Source organism: Pholcus phalangioides, unplaced genomic scaffold, assembly GCF_987345545.1.
Source record: "Pholcus phalangioides strain wild (caught in Gottingen) unplaced genomic scaffold, Ppha-v1.0 ptg000013l_1, whole genome shotgun sequence".
NCBI lineage: Eukaryota > Metazoa > Arthropoda > Arachnida > Araneae > Pholcidae > Pholcus > Pholcus phalangioides.
In genome coordinates this window covers 23,378,372-23,392,814 of record NW_028301606.1, presented here as the reverse complement: position 1 = coordinate 23,392,814, position 14,443 = coordinate 23,378,372, and the positions used below count along the sequence as shown (strand labels likewise).

The window sequence follows — 14,443 nt, the reverse complement described above, 5'->3', positions numbered from 1 at the left end:
GAGAGATTCGGTGACTCTGTAGTCTAGTGGCCTAGGGCGTTCACCCGGAAAGTGAAAGTACGTGGGTTCGATTTCTCGCAGGGGCAGTTGAATTTTCTCTCTTTCCAAAATATATCTTCGCATCAGCCAGTTGTTAAAAACCTTTGTATGGATGGCGGAGTGTGACATCATCCTCGAAAAATAATAGAAGCCCGAATTCATATTATACAGTCGACCATCATTTTTACGAATCCGTACGGACGTGATAGTAAAAACGAGTAGTTCATAAAATTGAAAAGTTCGTAAATGGGAAAGACGTTTAAAGGAACGGTATATTATATAATGGGACCAGGTAATTAGTTCGCAAATTGTAGGTCTGTAAAATTGAGCGTCGTCTGTGTAAAAGCATGGGCGATGATACACCCCCCCCCCTCCCCCAGCGTCAAAGGTGAAGTCGACTGATCTAATGTATATGTGTATACATGAATTGACATCATCATCATCGTGCCCCCCACCAGACCTTCAAGTCTACCTCCGTAAAAGTATGCGTAAAAGTATCCTGTTGAAGGTCAGCGTTCAAAAATGCAGGTTTCCAAGCAAAATCTGCTTGACCATTACCAGGACGAAAACTCAAAAATTTTCTTGACTTTCCCCGACCAAAGCTTCTGAAGAAAGAGACGTAATTCAAAAAATCCCAACCTTCCAACAGTTTTTCAAGTTCCAGTTTTTTCCCGTCGCAGAATTTTTCTCTGACTTTTGCTAAATATTTAACAAAAATTCTCTGACTCTTCAGGTTGATGGCAACCCTGAGATGGAAGACCGGCTCGTAGCCGTAAAACCGCAGAAAGCAAACAATTTCAGCCGACTACGCTACAAGCGTGATCAAAATCCCTATCAAAGAAAAAATAAATATAAATTATCAATAATTTGTATAAGTATAACAATATTCTGTTCTTTTATACGACGCGAAATGCCTCCCCCCCCCCTCCCCCACACACACCTGGTTTTTTTTTGGTTTGGTCATAGTATTTCAGATTCACCAGCACGTGAAAAAATTAGAACAGATCAGATGCCGGAGAATGTTGCGTGCGTATGTGTGTGGTTCTAGCGTAGTTATGATGGCAGAGTTCTACTACTACTACTTAACCGCGCATGCACCTCCTACACATTCCTCTACGTAATTTCTTACGAATCGGCATATGCCGGAATGTGTGTTCTGATCATAGGTATGACCCTAGCGTATTTATGTTGTCCAGTTGCGCTTGTTTGGTGTTCGTGCTGCCATCTGACTTCTATTTTCTGAAGTAAAGATCGAAATGCTTGAATTTTCATGTTACGCCAGTATCGTGTTGTAGGTCTGCCTGCTCTCAGCGGAGAGACTTTTTTAAATAGGAGACCGGTTCGCATTCGCGTTTCGAAGCTGGAAAATCACAGAAAACCAACTTCAGCCGACCGCCACTGTGCCATGAACGGGGTTTGAACATGGATCCTGAGGACGAGAGTTCAGTTCTTTTCCACGGAAGTTCGAGAAATACTGTCACCTGCCCTCCATTTCAGAACAAACAACGTCAGATGCTCAACTTTTCGTGTTTTATGTTTGTTAAAGGTCTGATGCTCCCTGCGAAGAGACTTTGAAATAGAAGAGACCGGCTCGAAGAACGATGTAGGGAAAAAATTTTGCAATTTGCATTTATATCTTTGTATGAACCCTATAAAGCTGAATTCATCTGAGAAATTTTAAAAATTGGACTCATACTGTGGGAAAAATAGACACTTCTCGAGAAAATAAACTAAATGAATTCAAATTTATTTTTTAAATTGGAATTTTTAAAGTGGTTTTTAAAAATTTCCTGATCCGCATGATAACTGCTACAGTGGGAATCCCTAAACCTTCTGAAAAATGTCATATAGTTTTCAAGAATAATATTTTTTTCCGATCATGTGCATGTGTGAGAAGTGTTCCCCCCCCCCCCTCCAACACCAGGAATGGTACACATATTCTTATACGAGGTTTGTTCAAAAGGTATCCGGCCAGAATTTTTCGTGCGTAAACAAATGAAGACAGGGAGGAGTGATTTAGTGCACATGCTTGAATATTTCCCTGTCTGCAGAAGCTAGCTAAAAGTCGCCGGCAGACAGCCGATGAATAAGCCGATTACGAAGTATAAGTGAGCGCTGACGCATTTTCAGTTTTGATAAAATGGCAGGAAAAACTGTAACAACGCTACTGTGAATTTTGTGCGGAACTAGGTGATTCCCAAGTGGAAACAATCCGCAAGATACAACAGACCTTCGGAGATGAAAAAATGTGCACCACACCGATGGAGTGGTATAATCGCTTCAAAGATGGCCGGATATCAATGTAGGGTGAAGCCCGTTCTGATAGGCGCTCAACATTCAGAAATGAGATCGTTATTGACTAAGTGAGGCCTCTGGTGATGCAGGATCATAGAATCAAGATCATAGAACTTGCAGACGAACCAAAATTATGATCATATATTTTTTGAACAAACCTCGTACTACCCGAAGAGAAGGAAAACAAAAAAGTCTCCTTCTGTTATCACACTTTGAACAAAAGCTAATTTCACCCACTGGCAGTTGATCTGACAGGTTAGAGGGAATGGAAAACATATTTGCGAACTCTGCACAGAGATAGCTGAGCTCGTCATTGCCGAAATAAGAGGGTTTTAAGGACGCGAGATATCTCGTAATTGTCGCGGTACAAGGCATCAAGTTAGGCGAGATATTTGATCACTGCCGCGGTAAGGGTTGGAAAATATACTCCCCTTTTTTTAATTACTAAATATACTTGGTAATGAGATTTCAATATTTCTATATTTATGGTTATACAAAAACTACCAAGAATAATTTAAATAAAACTTTTACAAAGTAATTCCTTTTTAAAATTCATTCTTTTTACAAAACAATAATTTCTAAAATTTACTATGATTAGAAGCAACGGAAAATTATGGGGGGAGGGGAACTTTAAATTGCTTGTTAGTTTAGAATTTTAGAGAAATATATTTCACAACTAATTTAATTTTCAATGATAATTTGCGAAAAAAAAGAAAAGATATTTTTTAAAGCCAGATGAGTATGTGAATTTTATCACTCTTAAAGAAAATAATTTAAAAATAAATACACATTATTCATGGAAAGAAAATTTGTCGCTATTTTGATAAATATAATAAAGAATTATTCTCAGTTTCGGTAAAAGAAAAAGCTTTATTGTGGAATTTTAATGACATAACTCGTAGAACAAACTGATTAAAACATGAAATACACAAGTCACCCAGAACAATAGCTTCTATTCTGCTCGTATTCATCGGTGAAGGCGGACGAATTTGTAAATTAGGAACAAGCTGATTGTACTGGAAGCTAAGCAAACGGACCTAGCAATCGGAACAGGAGAAAGAAAAAAATTATAATGTAATTAACTAATTCGTTACTACCACTAATAAATCAGTGATATATGCTAAAAACTCTAAAATAAATAAATGGTTACAATCACTACTATCGATACTATAATATATAAAAAAAAATTACAACGGATTTATAAAATTATAGTAGACCAACCTACTTATTGTGTTTAGTTGATGAAATGTTTTCAAACTCCACTATTCATACGAAGTACGAAAGCCTGGATAACCAAGCGGAGATCGAGATGTAGTTTGGAAAGAAAATTCACATTCCTCTGTGGTTAGAACACTCGCCCGGACAGTAAAAGATTGGTGGTTCGATTCCCCACAGAGGAATGTGAATTTTCTTTCTGAACTACATCTCGATCTCCGCTTGGTTACCCAGGCTTCCGTACTTCGTAACGTAAAGTTGTTTTATTATCTAGAAACTTCTGGCGATTTTTTTCCAACACACATAATTTTCCAGCCAAATTAAATGTGGAGGAAAAAACAATGCAACGATGGTGATACATTCTATTACATTTCAGTGGTTTCCACCTTTGTGCCCACAAGCACCTTAGCGAACCCCCATCTTTTCCCTTGAAACTACCGACCAAAGTTTACATCGCCATCAACAAACTTTGATACGGATATTCCTGTAGAACTACTAGCCCGCATACATAGTGATTGTACTGGAAAACCAACACAAGATAATTAAAATGTTTTACGACCGAATGGAAAAAATCTTTCGCAAAAAAAGGAAAAGGGAGAGTCGTTGTGGGCACATTGTGAATTACGGAAAGTGGGATATGTATATGACTATTATGTTCACACAAGTTGAAGAAACACGTTGAACCCAAAGTAAAAAGTTTCTTAAAAATAATGTTAAGAAACCTCCCAATATTCAATCATATTCAAAAATTTATACAAAAAAAATATACAGTTTGCTTAAAATTTACCTAAAAGTAACTTAATTTTTAATCATAGAAGGCGTAGGAAAAGTGTGTTGACCACGAAAAAAAAAAAGAATCGAGCAAAAAAATAGGAAATTTGATGCAAGACTGTAATACATTTTTACCGGAACATTTCATTTCCCCGAATCACTCATTTTTGTAGAGAAAAAAATCCACGTCTCAATTTTTTTTAAAGTTTCTATGGACAAAGGCGAGTCCAGAAAAATGTGAATAATTTCTCGGTTGATACCTCTAAACTAAAAAAAAATCCTACGCTTAAAAAATAAAAATTATAAAAATTAATCCGAATCTTAATTTGGCCAGTAAAAGGTTAAAGCGAAAAATTCGCGTGGACAAATACCACTTCCTGTTGAATGCATTTATTTAAATCCTTCGCTTTATCGAATATGCTAATGAATAACACTTTTATGTTCTTAAGTTTGACAGTTTCATGGAAAAACTCAAATATTTCTCTCACTGTCTTTACAGATTATCGATAAATTGAGAATTTACACTTACATAAGCGCGATTTTTGCCGGAAGCCAATGCTTGAATAAACTGTATCTTTCGAGGCGAAGAACTTTGTCATTAGAGAGAGCGGCAAGCATGTCTTCAGCACTTTGAAACAAAAAAGAATATGCATTCACACTATGAATCTAATACAAATGCGGAAATGAATATAATCAATTCGCGATAAGTCGAACTCCGATGACTCGAATATTTGTTTAAATTGGAGTTTTCACTCAGCCAAAGAACTTTTCACGTGTTTTAGTGCTAAAATGTTCCCTTAACTAGAAGTTTTTTCCCTTTAAGTCGAAGTTTTTGGGAACGAGAGCAATTTAAAAAAACAGCATTTAGAAAGAGAATTAATCATAATAAACAAGTTCTAGTTGTCTGTTGAGATCATTGAGATTGCTATTGGTTAAACGTTAAAGAATAGAAAAGCATTTTGAATGACCATTTACAACAAACAATATCCAATCGGGAGTTATGCACTAATTGACATCTAATCAACAAAATCGATATAATGAATTCTCGCAGAAAATTTTTGAGAACACAAACATTCACAGGTGTTGGTGATTCAAATCCCAAATAAAAATATTAGTGCCACTTTTTTCTAAAACTTTCTTCTTCGGTTATTTTTATCATGACAATTTAAGACTACTAAAAATTACTTGATATATTTATAAATTATTTCGAATATTTATAAATCATACAAGTAAAAAAGGAAAAATAAATTTATACACAGTTCAAAATTATGGTTCTTGGTGCTCAAAATATTTAACGACTGAAGTACTGATAAAAATGATAATTTTCTTAACGTTGGCATCATCTATAGAGCGCTGTTCAAATGCTTATACAAGAAATAACGTTCGGAGCCGTACAATCGATACAAACAGTTGTTTGAGGCAAACATAAAAACTAAATTCCTTGATTAAAAAAACACTAGCCATATGCCTAAGAAGTAGGTGTTCCTCACATCGTGGGAAGACACGTTTCCTGGTTTAGCGGAAGTTAATGGAGGCGGAAGCGATACAGGATGCAAAGTGCAACGTCCATCCATCGGACATCTTGCACGACGTTTCTCAATCTTTCCAGAAAGTGATATTTAAGAAATAGCAATAGGGTAAAAAAAAAAGTTCCACTGTTTTATTTATTATTTTCTTTTTTTGTGTATTTGTGAAAAAAAGTCCCCATTAAACATACGCTAAAAATTCGACACAATATTTGAACAGAATAAATATATCAGATATTTCGTTTTTTTCTCTCGCATATTTATGTTTACAATGTATATGTTGCGGCAATTCGCTAAGTGGCTGGAAATCCCTTGCCAATGGTCGATGTAAGACGGTCCGGTAGGCCCCAAATCCATTTTATTCACCGCTTACGTGTGATACATGGCTATATTGTATTAGCTGCATGTGACGAGAGAAGAAAAAGAGTAATCCTAGAGGGGAAAAAAACTAAATAATAATATAGGCATATAGTTTTTCTGTCAAATTTTGAAAGGAAAAAAAGTGATTACACCGCATCGCGCGCGACTGCGATATGATGGGTTGCCATAACAAATGTGGACATAATTATCACGAAAAAATACGCCAAATGGCGATGACTCAGAATTTTACCTTTTCTTTTCGGACTTTGGCCAGATATCTCTAGCTACTTCGCGAAATGGCTACTACTACTACTAAACCAGACATGCACCTCGTCCATATTCCTCTGCGGAACCTCTAACGAATTGGTACGTGTTGGAATGTGCAGGTACGTGTAGTGAAACCTGGCGTGAAGTTTGTTTCTGTGTGATGCTTGTTATGTGTAGTACTGCCATCTGCCAACAGTTTTTCTAACTTCGCGAACTGGCTGGCCAAAGCTCGAAATTCGAACTTTGGCCTAGTCAATTTACAACGAAATAGGTCACTTCACGAACTGGCCGATTTCGGGCTTTGGCAGTAACATATACATTTATCATTCCTTTCAAAAATCCTTCTTTGAACAAGGATCAACGGAAAAATGTATAAAAGGAAGAAGAATTTCTTCTTTTTTTTTGAAAAAAGTGAATCTGAGGGAATCCCATCAACCTCAAACCAGAAAGAAATGAAGCAGATGATGGGGGGAAAAACAAGAATGACAGCTTCAATCTCCTGTAGGAAAAAAAAAAGAAAAAACTGCTTCTTCCAGTGAAGAATCCTGAAAAAAAAAATGGATGCGCAGAGCTGAATGATAAATGTACCAGGATTTATAAAACGGGGAAAAGCTTTTTATTTTTCTCTCTATCTTTATATATATATTTTTAAAATAGGAAAACTGCACGACAAAATCGAGTCACGTTTCTCATAAAATGGACACGGGAATTTTTTCCGCTGAGAAACAATCATGTTTCGAGATAACTCAATTTTGAAAAAGGAAAAAAAAATTTACCGAGGAAAAAAAATTAAATCAAATTATTTACTGCAATAAGCAGAAAAAATAATAATCAGATCGAAGTAAAAATGTAAGAAAAATTCCAGTCAAATAAACAGCTGAGAAAAATATTGTCGATTTTATTAACGTCGTCGTCGATATATGCATATTTAACATAACGCATGCATTCAAAACACATCGCTATCATATTTTCACACTAAAGAAAGTCAAATGAATATTATCTGAATATTTTCTTTCTTGACCGAAGAGTCTGAAAATCACACTGAGCAGGTTTCGAACTCATTAGACCTCGGAACATCTTTTGGTAGAGTAGCCTATAGGTCGATACGATACAAAACTTATCAATCTAGGCTGCTGCGGCTATCATTTAAATACCGTCAATTCCTCAAGAGATAGCCATTTTCAATTTTTTTTCGGTGTATCTAAACTTATTAATAAAATTTTACGGCATATTTAGGGAACTTACCATGCGATGTTTCAATTAAGGTGTTTTTTAGCACAAAAGGTCAAGGTACAGAACCAATTGCGAGTTTTGAGTTATTTAATGCAAATTGTGAGGCTTCAAACATTTTGCGCATCCCGCAATTTAAAAAAAGGTGAATCTAAAATATTAGCTACATTATAGCGAAAGAAATTACAACCAATGTCACAGTTCAGTCCCAAATAATTTTAAATACTTTTTTTAGAAACCATGTAATTTTGGTCACTTATGTGATTGCCATTTCTTCTTATAACATTAAACACAGGATTTTTCATTGGAAATACAAAGTTTTGTAGCAACCGAAGCATTCTTTCTCAACTGCGTTTTTCAGTTCTGAAACGGAAGAATATTGTTTTCCATTGCCATACGCGACACGTGTCAGGATAGCCCCATAATTTTTCTGCGGAGTTGAGATTCAGAATGAGATCTGGCCACTCTAGAGCCGAGATGATTTTAGCATTTTAGTTCTGCGCTACTTTTTTTTGTTTACTTTGAGGCATGGATGGAAGCATTATCGTTTAGCTTAGACAACCTGATATTTCTACAAATGGTAATATAGTAAAAACACCTCTTAACGGTCACCCCTGATTAATGGCCAAGTGAAAATATCCCGGCAAAGAGACTATTGAAATAATGTATTTCGAATCCCTACTTAACGGTCACCATTTTCATCATTCGTTGCATTGGACTAAAACCCCTCTGCGGACACCAATAGTTATAATTTTGGTGCAAATTATACTCACTAGATGATAGCACAAGTTCTAATATTTGATTCACTTTTTTGGCTACTTTTCAATGAAACATATGGCTTCCAGTTTGTTAATGTTCGGAAACTCTGATGTCAGTTTTATGGTTGTGCTCGTATCTTTTACATGATTTCACGCTGTTTTACATGGCCAGCTCAAGTAATCGTTGCTCTCTATCATCAACAAAAGAGATTTCGAAGAGAAAAAATTGATGTCATCGAATGCAGTGAAAACGTAAAATGGGAGTTCGTGCTCTTGCAAATGAATTCAATGTTGGCAGGACACAGATATGTTCCATTTTGAAGCAAAAGAAACATTCGCAAGAAGAATAACTGAAAAACGGAAATCTAGCTAGGAAAAATGCATTACGAAAGGCAGAACTTGCCGCAAACTTAGGTATGTACGATTGCTTTGTTTCTGCAAGAAGCAAGAATTGGCCTGTTTCAAATCTGATTTTAAAAGAAAATGTTTGAGACTGAGAAAATTCTGACTGCTATCTAAATGCCGATGAGGTCTGTCCAATAATAACCAAACGCTTCCCATACAACTACTGAGCATCCAACTTACTGCGTACTGAATAAAATTCTTGGAATCTTTCTTAGATCATCCGAATAATAAGAATAACCGTCCGGGCCATCAAAATTCCACTTCTTTTAATCACTGAAGAGTGTATGCACCCATTCTTCCGAGTACAACATATGGCCAAGCATACGTACAATCCAATCGTGCTTGTTTATGGTGATGTTTCAAGAAGGGTACACGAATAATTTTGTTCTTTTGTAACAAGCCGACTTCGTGAATTCGTCTACAAACAGTTTCTCTCAAAATATTCGATTTCGTTTCATGTTTTATTTCACTAGCAGAGTGATTTCGTTGCGAAGCCAGTCTCTTGGTATTTTTCTGTCGTTACTAAAACTGGTCACGCGCGGTATTCAAGATCTCGATTCTGGTTCATAATGCTTATCACGTGTTAGAACTCGATAGATCCCTCGCGTTTCGTCTGCGCGGCGTGCAGCTTAAAAACGCTGATTGGTAAAAAAAAATGAATTTCGGTTTTTTAACCAATGCACCTCCCTCATGCCGCACACAAGGCGCAGAAATCTTACTCCTAGGGCAACCCGACTTAAGGGATTCGATTAAAACCAACGAACCGAAAGTTCATTTCAAGGAATGAATGATTCGTTAAAAATATTTATTCACACCATTAGGTATTTTGAATTCAGGCTACTTTGTTTATGCAAGACCTCGACTCGTAACAAAATTTTTTCAAACAAATTTTCTCAAAAAAATTATTCAAACTGATAGACCTCATTTCGCTTGTCACTTAGTTGCGTGTTGTTCGGAGAATGAAAACAATATTAACACCATATCAGATCACTGTCTGAATGTAATATGAACAAGCATAGACCACCTGTTAAAAGAGGAATTCAACAAAAGGGAAGAAACAAAATCTTTGAACAGCTGGCAGCTAACGCACTAACTTAGATGCACGACTAGAACTTGTGTATTTATTCACACAGCAACAAGAACGTACGGAGTAGAAAAAAAATCAAGCTGGCCAGGAACATAAATAGTACTTATCATCAAAAATATCAATATCTGATCCCCAGTAGTTTTCGAAATCTCACTCAAAAATATTTAAAAGAAAGAGACGATTGATTGTCGATGAGTCAGGTATTTTTCCGTGAGCCCATCACACCACCCAAACTTTTTTCGTTATAGAGTATATACTCCCTTACGAGAATTTCGGTGATTTCGGTATATTAAAATAAAACAGCAAACAGTAGAACTGCTTCCATATCGATATAACATTTGGAACCCATTTCAAACTTGCCGTATTACGAGTCTCGAAACCATTCGAAACAATATTTCAAAAACATGGTCCTTATAAAAATATTTTATCATTTTATCTGCCACTCATTTACGCAACAGTTTCAATGCTATTAGTTTACAAAAACGCGCAGATTACTAAATCTTTTTTTTTTTTTTCATGAAGCTGTTGAATAATCGTATTGATTGCATATCCATTCTTAACGAAATAAGTTTTAATATTAAGTGCCACAATACAAGATCATATTGCTTATTTGCCGTCAAGTCATTCAGTACTAATATTGGTAAATATACTGTGCTGTAAACAGATTTTCTAAATTTTAGATGAGCTTCCTGGACGTCTTGATATTTTTCATTCATCTATTACGGATTTCAGATTTTTGTTGTGCAATTGCATTGTATTTTTTTATTTTTCTCATATTTGTACAGAGTTTTGTATTTTGTATAAGTTTTGATACTTTATTTGTATTTTGTATAAGTTTTGATACTTTATTTGTATTTTGTATAAGTTTTGATACTTTATTTGTATTTTGTGTATTTTATTATTTATTCGTATTCTGTGCTAATTTTTAGTTGCTTTGTTTTTGTAAATGAATAAACATAACCGGATTTTGTTGACGAAGTTTAATTTTAAAAAACTCATACTGCATACATATCTAAAAAATATAGTCTAATTATTTAAAAAAAATATTTACTTCCATTCCAGCCTCTTAAGAAAAAAAAAGCTGCAGATAATACACGCTATAAATCCAAGAGATATTCCAATTTTTCTCAACGTATTATCTCAGGATCATACGTGGGAAGGAAATTACGGAAAAATTACGTTATTCTTATTTTTGTGCATAAGTTGTAATTCTATATAGTACATGCTTTAAAAGATCTGCGAAGAAGATTGGGCTGCTAAAGTAAGACAGACATGAAAAAACAAATGAAAAAATTGCAATACAAGAAAGCGAAAAAAGGTAAACCTCAGTGGAAATAGATTGGGGTCGGTATGTAAACTTACGAAAGTGAATATATATATATATAGAGAGAGAGAGAGAGAAAAGGGGGGGGGGATATTTATTCATTTTTTTCCCCTTTAAACATCTTCAGAGACAGTTTATTGGAATGTTCTAGAAACAACGGGAAAAAAACCAGTGGAGAAAAGGGGATCTGAAGCTCAAGATGGTATACACTTGACATCAAGCAACATAAAAGATTCCTTCCCTGCCTTATAGCGACAGCTGAACTTCAAGGAAAAATTACTGGGTTCACAATCACAATGAAGCACGTGGAAATTAAGAATACACACTGTGGAGGTTTCCGTGTAGAGAACAGAGGCGAAGACATACGTCTGTGGGTATAAATACATTTCATGTACCCATTAGCTCATCGCACGCACATTGTTCTTCATATAAGAGACCCTCGAATGATACCCGTCACCATTTCGTACGTTCACAGTTCAAAAATTTGTTCTCCATGAAGCGAAAAAAAAGGAATTACTTTCTTAAAAAAAAGCAAAAAAATCTATTTAATGTAATAGATTAAAATAATAATTTTAATTTTAAATTTTTTTCTCAAATTTTAATTCGTTAAAAATAGAATATTTGACGAGTTTTTTGGTTCAACTATAGCATATACCCACCAATATATCATACGTATAAAAAACGGCGATAGATAATAAACAAATTAATAATAAAATTTTAATTTAATGAATTAATTTCTGAACACTGAGTTAAATAGATTTTCCAATAAAAAAGTGGGCTACCACATCTAATGACGCAACATGAAATCAATAAACAGGAACTTAATGGCAAGAAGAAAAGTGAAAAAAAAAAGTTTAAAACGCTTTAAAGGTTATTCTTCTTCTTCTGAATAAGGACAGCACGAGATGTACAAAAATAAAACATCACCTGCAAGATGTCTCGTCTTCTCAGTTTTTCTCAGTCTTCTCAAAGAATGTTGTAATTCTTAACGTTAAAGAGAGGGAGAATAAGGCGGAAAAGCAAAATATATTTATAAAAATAAAAAAAAACAGCCAGTGTAACAGCTGTAGGAAATCTTGTTAAACTTTTTTTTCTTTTTCTTTATCTCTTGCTCTTTTATGTGACATTTATACAACAAACTTTTGCTTTCCTCACCATAAAATGTGGTAAGAAAACACCACAGAAAATCTGTTTTTTCAGGAGGGAAAATAGAAGTGAAAACATTTCCCACCGTCCCACATCAAGTTTATAGATTAATCGCAACTGAAAATTGAAAATATAACAAATAAAATACAGAAATAAAAGGTAACAAAATTACGCTTGTGAACTAAGAAAAAAATATGTAACTAGATCAAGCAAATACAGGGTGAACGAGAAGTCCTGGACATATTTTAAAAATAATAACAAACCAACCTATCGACATAAAAAGGTGCGGTTTGTCCTGAAACATTTATCACGGTCTAGAGAAAAGTTTTAGATAGAGTTGATTTTAAATAAATTAAAAAAAAATTCAAACTCCACTCACAGGTGGCGCTGTAAAATGAAAAACTCTATATAACACATAAAATGTAACACATACAGTGAACAATTAAGGTTTATGATCATTTGTGTTACATAAAACCACCATATTTCCATATGAGCACCCCTTTTTAGCTCCAACTATATCTAAACTTGTGAAAGGGTGATGAAAAAAAATGACAGATAAAATGCACACTAGTTTACATGTAACTGATACCAGTCAATAAATTTTACTTTCACAAAACGTAAACGAATTTCCTATTTATTATTATTTTTTAATCACTAGGAATTCCCCAATGAATTTACATAACAAAAGTAAGCTCTCTTCGAATTAACTTGAAAATGCTTCTCTATTGGGTAAATTGATTGCGTGCTCACCATTAACACACATTCCTAAAATAATAACGAAAGATAAAAGGAAAAAAAACTTCTTTTTCGTTCATCATCATCACTACCGTGCTTCATGTTGCCTAAAGCTTTCAAGTCATGGGGAGATTTCTTTCGTCGCAAGCAATTACTTATGATAATTTCAATATTCGTTATTTAAGGTGTGTATAGCGATCACGTGATTTTTAGGATAGAAAGGTTATATGCGTGACCATTAACAACAAATTTTCTTTTCTCCATCCCTTTCCCACTCCTAGTCCATTTTCAGTTAGCATATATTTATGTGAATTTTACGTGATAGAGAGAAGTAAGTTGGATAATTCAGTAACAAAGTTACGCGATTTCACTGGAAGAAAGGCGCTTCACACACACACATACAGATCTAAAAACATTATCTTTCGTTTATCGAAAAGTTTTTCGCTCCTCCTTAAGAGATCATACATAACTTTTTTTCGTTTACAGCGAAGTACTAAAATGAAAATATCTTTCTAATCTTAAGCATCCTTTTAGCTTAAAAGCAATCAGACGACTCGAACAGAAAATTTACCCCCCCCCCCACAACGTGGGTAGGCGTTAAAAATTAAGCTCTTGGAAATTTCTTTTTACAAAAATCATAGCAGAGAAAATGCTCTAAATTTCAGCTAAGCATAAACTCTGCGATGAAACTTATATTCAAAAGAAATGTTTTCCTCTAGAATAACCAAAGACCATTTGTAATGCCAATTAATGGTCATAACAATGACTTATATCTTTTATCTCTCTCATCTGGCTCTTCACATATTTCATCCTTTTGGTTACCTACATATTTTCATATTTTCGTTGCCTTCATTCTTCAAGAAGAGATTTGCTTTCTCTGTGACACCTAAAAGATAACACCCTCAAATATGTGTGTGTGTGCATGTGTTACCCCTCCCTGTCTCGGACTGCAGCAGCAGTAGTCTCGAACCAAAGTAGCTAGATTGACGCGTGGCAGCAGCAGCAAACCTCAGCTGTTGATCTTGGCAAAGACATGCCTTAAAATGAATGTACCATACCAGTAGTGTATTCGTGTGTGTGTTATGCGCAAAACGTGCGAGGGAGGAAAAGGAAAAAAAAAAGTGCCGAAACAATTTCTCCTGTACTCAGGAAATGTCAATCTTCTTCCAAATGGTGCTGTTTATTTTACTACTACTGACGGAATAAAAAGAAAAAGAGCCAAAAACCTCACCTTTGTGATTTCTTCTTCATTCTAGAATTTCGTTTCCGAGTTCGATATCCGCTT

At 34.9% G+C, this 14,443-nt stretch overlaps 1 protein-coding gene across 1 annotated transcript in view; it reads right to left on the bottom strand.

The window, feature by feature from the left end:
• Positions 1-3,184: 3,184 nt before the first annotated feature.
• Positions 3,185-14,443, bottom strand: part of LOC149078804 (poly(A)-specific ribonuclease PNLDC1-like) — a 60,695-nt gene continuing 49,436 nt past the window's right edge. The window contains exons 21-22 of the mRNA XM_089240926.1: positions 4,850-4,948; positions 3,185-3,371 (exon numbers count right to left, since the gene is read on the bottom strand). Of these exons, the coding sequence (XP_089097052.1) occupies positions 3,302-3,371; positions 4,850-4,948 (169 nt within the window). The 3' untranslated portion in view covers positions 3,185-3,301. The remainder of the gene's footprint in view (positions 3,372-4,849; positions 4,949-14,443) is intronic.